General features: G+C 34.2%; 1 protein-coding gene across 1 annotated transcript in view; it reads left to right on the top strand.

The window, feature by feature from the left end:
* The window catches only part of FTO (FTO alpha-ketoglutarate dependent dioxygenase), a gene marked incomplete at its 5' end in the record, with an annotated part of 193,028 nt that overhangs the window by 7,368 nt on the left and 175,836 nt on the right, over positions 1-9,824 (top strand). The window contains one exon of the mRNA XM_029085605.1: positions 5,855-5,998. Coding sequence (XP_028941438.1) covers positions 5,855-5,998 — 144 coding nt within the window. The remainder of the gene's footprint in view (positions 1-5,854; positions 5,999-9,824) is intronic.

Genomic DNA, 9,824 nt, shown 5'->3' with positions numbered 1-9,824 from the left:
TGTCAATATTTACTGTATCTCTTGCCAAGCTCTCCATAACTGTGAAGCATGAAGAAGCTCCACATCTTTTTGAAGATTGTTGTTAAATATTTGTAGAATCGTATCTTGACTCCTCTTCCCATTTTCCATTAATATATTTGCTTTTTACACCAGTGTGTTATTTTCAGTAGTTACTCCATTAATTCATTTAGTATTAAGTTAGCATTGGATTCTCACTGTAGTGTATAAAGAATATCATTATAGAATACATAATAAAAAGATATATTTTTTGATGGAACATTTTTTCCTTAGAAGATGTCAATTAGATGGATTAGTAATTTTCTGGGAGAAAACACTGATTCTGTGGGAAACTCAAACATAAATTAAGCATGTTGATTTTTGTTGAAATTGGATTGATTCTTTTTTTCTGCTAGGTCTTGCACATTTTTTGTCAGCACTCTATTCCTCAGATTCTCACTGGTGTCTGTGGTACTCCAAATGCTGAGGATCTGTGGCAGCCCCTTAGCGTGGGGAAGCTGTGGTCTTCCTGAGCTTCATGGCCAATGTACCAATCTGTCCTGCCACCAAGGCAGAATCCCCAGGTTCTCACATTTTGAACAGCAGGAGCCCTAGGAGTCAAGCATTCTTCCTGCATTGTGGCAGCTGTTTGTCAGACTGTTTAGAGATTAACAACTCGAGTTATTTGGTTTTCTTTTTACTTTAATTTGTGTTTTTATATCGTTATTTGTTTGGTACCTACTTATTTGATTAAATAGTATTAAAACAGGTACTGCTGTAATTGAAAGAACTTTATTTTCTTGTTCACTTGTTCAGTGTTTGATGCCATAATGAAAATTTAATGTTAGAAACTTTGATCAGTATTAATTGGAATAGAAGCAGTTTTTATAATATGCCAGAAAAGAAATTTGAGAGCCAACACAAAGATATTGGAACAAGCTCATATTCTAATTAGTATCACTGTTTATTTTCTTGTTTCCAGTGTCAAACTGTTTCAAAGCAACTTCAAATGAGGTACTTTTCTAGCCAGAAAATAAGATAGGCATTTTGATTAATGCTTATCTGAATAGTATTTGCTTTTATTTACATTAAAATGAAATGCATTACATTAGGTTAAAAGTAGGTTATCAAAAATTTGGGACATTTCCTTTTAACATGTATACTGCATGAAAGTGCATGAGTGGTAGTCGTGGTGCATATGTAGAACTGAATACATTACAGAATATGTGTTCAATTATAGTGTTACTAACAGTATTCGGAATTAATTTATTTTTCAGAATTTAACAGGAATTTCAAATTTTGACCAATTCAGGATTTTTAATAACATGTTAGCTTACGTTAGAAATATCCTATCACATGAGAGCACTAAGGTAAAAACGTGTTCAGGATTTTAATATGGTAGGCTAATAACCCTTTTTTATTTCCTGCTCTATTTATAAAAGTGAATTGCAATCCAAATACTGGTGGTATAAGGGCATTTTCAAAAATTGAATTTTATCCATTAAAATTTCCTAATGAACAGTTTTCCCTCAGGTCTTTGTAAGTTTTGTAGAAGTTTTATTGCTTCGCAGAGCACTAGTTGGTTCTAAAGATGTTCTTTGATGTAGGCTTGTTTCAGTTACCAACTTAAAGTAAGCTGGAAAATAATGTAGTCACTGGAAGTGTTCATCTGTCTCTTACCTGGACTTCCCACAAACTATGTTTGAGGTTAGGTAACTAGTTTTCTCTCGATTCTTTACAGTATCTTGTTTGTCTTCTTCTGCAAGGTCTACTGGCTGTTTAAATCTGTTGAAGTACTAAATAAGTGGCTCTGTTCACTGACAAGGTAATGTGTAAAGATTTAACAAACTTAGTTGCAGTAATGACTGACCTTGAAGGGGTTTTTATGCTTGTTTCTTTTGTAAAATGCTGTTTGTACTTTTTCACACTGTGATGTTAGAAGCAATGTCCTAGCACTAAAACTAATGACTGGCTACTTCATTTCTACAGTAACTGTGAATGAAAATAATTGAGATTCACTAGAGAAGCATGTTTCCTCACTAGGTTATATAAACATCCTGAAACTACAAAAGTTGTTCAGAATTGAAGTAAATCTAAATTTGTAGTTGACCATTAATCCTCTTTATGTCTTGCTTAATTGATAAAAGTCATGGAGTAGACATTTGTACAGGATGAGAAAATTATATTAAATGATTTCTGATGTCAGTAATGTAGTTGAAATGTTGCTTGTTGAAAGAATAGAAAAGAACATGTATGTAGAAAAGTACATTACTTCTTAAGAAATAAGTATGTGAATGAAATGGTCACATCTGTAACTTGTAGGTTCAGGACAGTTGGAATTATTTTGTGGGAGAATCACAAATTTTTAATGATCCAATTACTCTTATAACAGATTTGAATCCCTGTTTTCTAAAAAGAAATCATCATTTGAATTAAAACTGTTGTGGGGTTTTGTTTCTTTTTTTTTTCTTTTTTTAACCATGCCCTTATCATATAAAGTCTCTCCTTTAAGAGTGAAGGGATGACAGAATATTCTTTGTTCTTATTTTAGTGCTTTTGTTCTTGATATATTTTGATGCAGTATTCCACATGTGAATTGATAAGAATATATTGGCAAAACAAAAATTTTTTGTTTTTCTGAATGTCAGTTGCAAGCAAAAGTTAAAATGTGAGTACAGTTTAATTGACCTCATGCTATGGCTTTTCAGTAATAAGGCAGAAGAATTAACTCTGGGTAGATATCCATTCTTTCCCACCAGCTGCTGAAAAGCAAAAGCATGCTCTGCTTTTTCCACTTTTTCTGTATAATATATATAAATTGCTATGGAAGACAGTAATAATATATATATTTCATTAATTGCTGAACACATGCCCAAATTCTTTTCATTCTGGAAAAATCGGTCAGTTTGTAAAAGAAATATTTTTTTTTCTTTATCTATATAGCAGTGGTCAACTGGATTTAATGACAAAGTAGATGTTTACAGTCCTACTTTTTTTTTAGCAGTGTGTTGGCAGTGATTTTGTCATCTAAGAAATCATGTTTGATTTACCATTACATTTAGGATATAGTTTGGCATTACAGTTTGACTTGAATAGAGAACATGTAGGTTTCAGACTGCCAAAAAACTCTCAAACTCTTCTTGAAGATGCTGGTGCTGAATAGCAAAGAAACCTTTCAAGGCTACTTTTACTTTCTGTGCTGTGGAACAATAACCAAAGTAGATCCAGGAAAACAAGTTTCACGTTCTTCTGAACTTAACCATGACCCAAACCTGATAAGATTGGGTCTAGAGCTGGAACATCTCTGCAATTTGAGCTGTCTAGTTAGAAACATAATGTTGTGGCCAATTTTATGCAGCTGCAGTCTCTCTGTCATGGTTCTACCTTAATTAGAGCTTTGAGATATTGTTGTTATGTTCTGGTAAGCTTGTTACCTGATTGCACCATTTCATTTGGGATACAAGTGTAAAGGTTTCTTGTTTGCCAAATTCTATAATCTTTAATGAACAGAACTAAAATTTGAAGATAGTTTTATTATATTTCCATTAAATACTGCTACATCTGACTCTGTATGGTCTACTCCAAAATAAATGTGTTCTTAAGGTGCCGTGTATGTGCAAGATCAATGAGATTTGCTCTCAAATACCTATGGTTTAGACGCATCCAAATGCTTTCACTTAAGTGGGAACTGTAATTATGTCAGTGAATGTACAGCATTCAGTCATGCTTGAGGTGTGACATACAGAATTTAATAACTTCTTTTTATGTAAAAGTTTGTCAGTGCTACCTAGGGAGATACCATAAATGTTGTCTTTTTTTTTAATTCTTGCTCTCACTTTCAGAATAGCTTGCATTTAAAAGCGAGTAGCAGCTTGCTTCTATTTGTTACCAAAATAACATGGCAGAAGCAATCAGTTTCAATTGCTGCTGATAATTATAAGGTGCAATAATTGAGAATATAGAGAAAAGGAGACTGTGAGCTACATTTGAACTCTGTACTTAAGCAATAAAAAATTTATCAAACTGCAAAAAATAAGTCATTTTAACGAGCACATTCCAAAGGTGCTGGATTTATGAGGAGACCCCAGGAAACTTTGATTGAAATTGCTGTCTCTGATTGTAGTTCTATATTTTATTGGTGCCATATTGTGAACAGTGCTGCTGCCAAAGTGAATGGGAAAGCAGCATAGCAGAGAGAATTAACCCAGAAAGGTTACCTCTTTTTATAATATCCATGATGTATTGCATTAAAAATGCCTTGAAAGCCATCCTATTTGCAGTTTTCAGAAAACATTTTTCTTAAATTAAGTTACGATTTATCTGAACAGGGCAGAAAATATGAAAGCCCCTTGAAGACTTTAGTATTGATTTTTCAGAGTATTTGCTAGCTCTTGTTTTCTCATTTGTATGCTCCTTGATAGAAAGGCCGAGAGCTGCTCCTGAGCCAAAGCTTCAGCTGGATGAGAACTGCAGCAGTGGAGGGGAGGAATATGGGGATTGAATTTACAGTAGGAGTTTTACCCAAGAACTTCAGACTGCCTGTTTTGGCTCTCTGATTGACTGTTTGACTGTTTTGACTCTCTGATTCCTGAATTTAGGGAATATTTAATTGACATAGAAAATTAAGACAATTTATTAATTATTAAAGGCTACTCCCAACTAAAGAAACACTGCAGCCATCATGTGAAATGAATGACTTGAATATTTTGAAAGTGTGAGTTCAAGGTCACTTTTTATGTGTGCATATTATAGTAAGAGTTATAAATGTTTATTTTAGTATTTTTTTATTCTAGAATTAAATGAAGACAAAAAATTAAAAATTATTACATGAAAGTACATTTGAAATGGACAGTGAAATGGACACACACACTCACTAATTTACAAGCAATAAGGAGGCATGCTGCATAGTTGATGACTTCTGACTGTTCACTGCTGTTCTGTGCCAACTGCTTATTAGAACTTCATCCTCCCTCTGTCAAAATACTCTGTTACTTTAGCCATAAAACTGTTATGCCATAGCTCCCAAATACCTTGTTAGAAATGCTGACTGTATCTTTCAATTTATACTGCAGTGAAGTAAGCTTATGAAAATAGTTCTGAGGGATTAAGCTCTAAATACTGTTTCTCTGCAATGGATTATTTTTTTCCCAAGCTCAACACATTCATGTTGCTTAATGATAAGAAAAATGTTGTGACAAATGTATTGAAGCTTCGTGGGCTCTTGCACATGTCATCTAGCATGTTTGACTAATAATTTTGAGAAAAGAATGACAGATATGATTCCAAGATTTGATCAACTTTGTCAGTCTAGATTGTGTTTTGTGACCATTATTTCACCTTACTTTGCCTCAGTTTATGATTTGGTGAAATTGCAAGTATGTAAACAAATGAAATTGTTCATCAATTTTTTTGGCAGTTTGACTTGAAATTCTTTCAGAAGTTATCTCTTTTTATATCAGTGTTGCTGCATTTTTTTCTTTTTTCTCCTATGCCTACAGTTTTAGTAATGTTAAAAAAAAAAAAAAGTTAAGATTAAAACTCCCATTATGTGTACTTGAGATCTTCAGAGAAACTTGAGTCCATTACAGACTTTGCCTTGAACTGTCTTTACTTTGTAGGTAACAAGAAGTTTTCATCTTAGTAAAGTTGGTTGCAAAAAATTCTTGATCTCTTGGCGCTTTTTTTTAACCTGTTATGAATTTGAAGATACTGATGGAGATTATGGAAAGTTTAAGCCTGTTAGGACCGTACCAATGTGAGATATCATAAGGCCTGTATTGTTAGACCAAACTTTGTATTTTATGGCTCTCACCTTGTCTGTTGTCTTTGTGGTGCTTTTCCCTCTTTCTCTTTAAAGGTTCAGCTGTGGAAGAAAGTAATGAACAAAAACTGAAGGGAAGAGACCCAGCTGTTTGGCACGTAGGCTTGAAGGTAGCATGGGACATCGAGACACCTGGATTAGCAATACCGCTTCACCAAGGAGACTTCTACTTGATGCTTGGTAATTTTCAAGTGCTAAGAAGGTGAACTTTCTGTTGAAAACAGAGAAAATGACGCTCATTTTAATATACATCATCACACCTTCCTTTCAGTTAGGACTTTCCTTATTTAGAAAGACATGAGATCTGGCTAGTGTACCATTACTTCTGGTGGATTTTGGGGAACTTTTTTTTCCTAATTTTTCTTTCACTTAGCAGCTAGGAAAGGAAATATTTTTTTGAGCCTTTCCTGTCTTGTGCAGTCAGAATTGCTAATCCAAGTCCAGCTTCAGGCCACAAGCAGAATTTCCCCAGACCATGTGAGAAATTATATCCATCCCATCCTTGTATTTGTAGATGCTGATTCCTTTTTCTATTCTTAATGCAGTTTTATTGAGTAACTGTGAGCATCTGCATCTGTTATGTTCAACAAAAAAATTTCTTGTTCTTGAGTTTGGCCTATAGAGTGACTACATATTATGTAAGCTGTGACTGTAGCAGTCTTCTGTGGTTTTTGAAGCTTCAACCATTATGCCAATCTGTGGATATTTTATTGGTCACCAGTTTTAGACGTGGCACTTCTCTCCTGCTACACTTTTCCATGTGTATATTCAAACATACTATTTTCTAGTAGTGGGATTATACTACAATGATAATGAACAGAGCTGTCATACTACAAGAGTGAATGTCAATGTCTCAAATGTAGAGGATTAAAAAAAGAAAATTAAATTGAGTTCATTTACTTGAGCAGCTGAGCTCACACACTAACATTTTTCCATTGATAGAAACATGGCAAGAACTGTGGCTAAGGTTTGTTGACACAAAATCTGTTATTTTCTCTTTTGGCTTGTGTTTCTTTAGTTATCTTTTTTCTTAAACAAATTTAGTTACAGTTCACACAATTCAAAACATGAACAATGCTTCTGACATCACTGTGTTTGCCTATTTAGTGACTTGGCTTGACAGACATCATCTTCAAAGAGTGAGAGCACTTGCAGTGTTCCCTATGTATGTGTTTGTGACTTGGAAGGTAGACACCATGGAATGTCCCTAGAATGACCTGTCACACTCCCAACTTGTTGGGTTGAACAGTTTTTTCACTTTTACCTTTTACTTTTTATCTTTCAACAAATACAGAAACAATTTACTTACTACAAGCAATTAATTTGTGGGCAATCTTAAAAAACATATGCCATTCCTTGTTCTTAGTTACCCTGTCATATCCTGTGCACTCTCATCAATGAAGTATCTTGTGTGAAAGAACTGGACTGTCTGTGCTCTTAAGTATGCTTGGAGATCAAGTGTTAAGATGTGAGATCCTTTGGCACAGTGTTGTGGATGAGCATCCTTTGTCTGCATTTGTGATGATACAGACTAGTAGCCTGGAGGGAAACTGAGACATTTCTTCTATGAAAGTGTAGTTTAGTGGCAGCTAAATATTCCTAAAAGTGGAATTATTAATCCATTTTTGTGCAATAGCAGTTTGGGCATCAAGTAAACTTACCTAATCCTTCCTGACTGGAAAGTCTGTGCATACACGTCTTTGCTGGGCAGCAGGTTCAGAAGGCAAGTAATAAAAGAAGGGGTCTAACGTAAGTATTTTTATTGTAAAATACTGTAGATTGTGGTTGACAGAGTTACCAGATCATGAGGACATTTTTTATTCCCCGATGGAATTTATATATACAGTAACCAAAGTATTATCAGAGATGCTATATGAAGGGTGGGTCAGAAAGTTAGTTTATTTAACACATAATGTCATGATCATGTTTAGATGGAAACAATATATTAAACAGTCTTTTGAAGATGATGTGTAAATCACTTTCTTACTAATACTTTGTGGAGAGGTACAGATTTGAGCTCTGTAGGCCAGGTGTTTGATAATCGCTTCTGCGTTTTCATAGCCTTTGTATTTTTTTCTCAACTACTTTAAAAAAATTCTCATTTTATACAATCTGAAAGAGTATTCTCAAACTGACCCTTTTATTAGGCTTCTATGCACAGCAGAACTACCTTTATAATTTTCTCTTTAAGTGAAAGACAATATAAATGCGTGTATACAGTTTTAGGGTGCTTTTTACTGTTAAGATTTTTTTAAAACTGACTTTTAAGAGGAGGCATCTTGAGGATGCCATCTCAAAGATAAAATACGAAGACTTTGTATAAAAAGTAACTTGACAGTAAAGAAGCCAATTTTAGATTAATTTATTTTGTGCCTTTATACATCATGCACTCTAGAAACTCATTTCAGTTAGCAGAATCTTCTTGCTGGCATTATTCTAAAAGCAATGGCAGCAGTATGCAAGGCATCTAAAAAGTGGAACGTTAAGATAAGAGTACCTGCAGCTAGTAGTAGCTGTTGATGTACAGGGACTGACTGGTAGGACCTTGTACTATTTCTGACTACCATTGACTCATCCAGCTCTAGCAAAAAACGTAGCCATTCTGTAGGTCATTTTTTTCATGGTGTAGTACTTACTGCTTCATATAAGTGTTGTAAAATACTGGAACATCAAATTCAGTATGTTGCTTATAATTAAAAAGTCAAACCCTGTCAATTCCTGTGTCTGTAATACCCCAACTATTTCCTAATATTGTATACACAGATCTTACATATGAAAATGTGGTAACTTGATATTCCTAATAGTAATGTGTAACTTGTAAACTCTGATCAATGGGTGTATCAAAATAACAAAAAGATGGGGAGTGTATTTTAGCATCTTAAATGCAATCGTAAAATGTAAATTTACACCTGCATTCTCAGCAGTCCTCTTCAGATGAAATCATAAGCTGTAACTTAAATGTATGTTAGTACTAAACTTGAGGTGATTAAATCTATCCTTCAAGTAAGCTATTACAAGAATATAAATGTATTTTGTTTAAACAAAACTTAAACAAAATCTAAATTTACCTTCAGTAAGACAGTTTTGGGTTTTTTTAAGGTTTACTTTTCCTAATATGAAGAAGATCGATCTGCTGAATGACTGCAAATCTGCTGCCTAAAAACTCAAATCTGAACTTTATATCACTCATGAAACGGAAACACTTTAGCTCAATTTAGAATAATATATTGGTCTGCAGAGGAAGTGCATACTGAACCCTGCTGTCTCAAGTACACAGTCAAGGGGTGTCTAATATGAAACGTGTTGGGTGCATGCAATAAATCCAAAACGCGTGGAGGTGAGCAGAGGGCCCCATCTGCTCTGTCCTAGAGCATGCTTAACTAGGGTTGTCATGGTCTTACTATTAAATTGGAATCTTTCCCCTAATCTTTGAGTTAGACACGACCAGATTTGCAAGCAGATTTACAATTTTCACTAATTTTCCTACCATGACTTCAAAACATACTTAACAAAAATACATTCTGGACTTTTTCAAAGGGAGATTTACTTTTTTGCAGCTGTTTCCCATAGATCAAGCTCTTGCTTGAAGGTTAGGGTTTTAAAACAGCATGAAGATGAACTTGGAATCTTATACCCCTCCCCACCTCCAGCAAATTACAGTCCAAGAAGCATCAAAAGATTATTTACATAACCAACCAGAAGCAGGGTACACACATTGCAGAAGTTGGCTTGTGGTTAAAGATAAATATTTAATAGAAACACTTCCACATGTATATAGTGGCTCATTAAACTATTTCTAGATATTTAATCTGCTTCTATTTCCACAAACTAACTTGAACCCTCTTTGCTCTCTAGCATCTTGAATGTGTTGGAGTTTTTTAATTCTCCTTGTGTTTTGTTTTGGTTTGTTTTTTTTTTTTCCTTGAGTCCACATTTAATCCAAATGCTATATTCTTTGATTACTAAGGTTTCGAACCCCAGAAACGTATTTGTTGTTACCAAACTT

The sequence above is a fragment of the Antrostomus carolinensis genome, unplaced genomic scaffold, assembly GCF_000700745.2.
Source record: "Antrostomus carolinensis isolate BGI_N321 unplaced genomic scaffold, ASM70074v2 scaffold42196, whole genome shotgun sequence".
NCBI lineage: Eukaryota > Metazoa > Chordata > Aves > Caprimulgiformes > Caprimulgidae > Antrostomus > Antrostomus carolinensis.
Note: the sequence above shows the minus strand (reverse complement) of the source record. Positions and strands in the feature narration are given on the sequence as shown.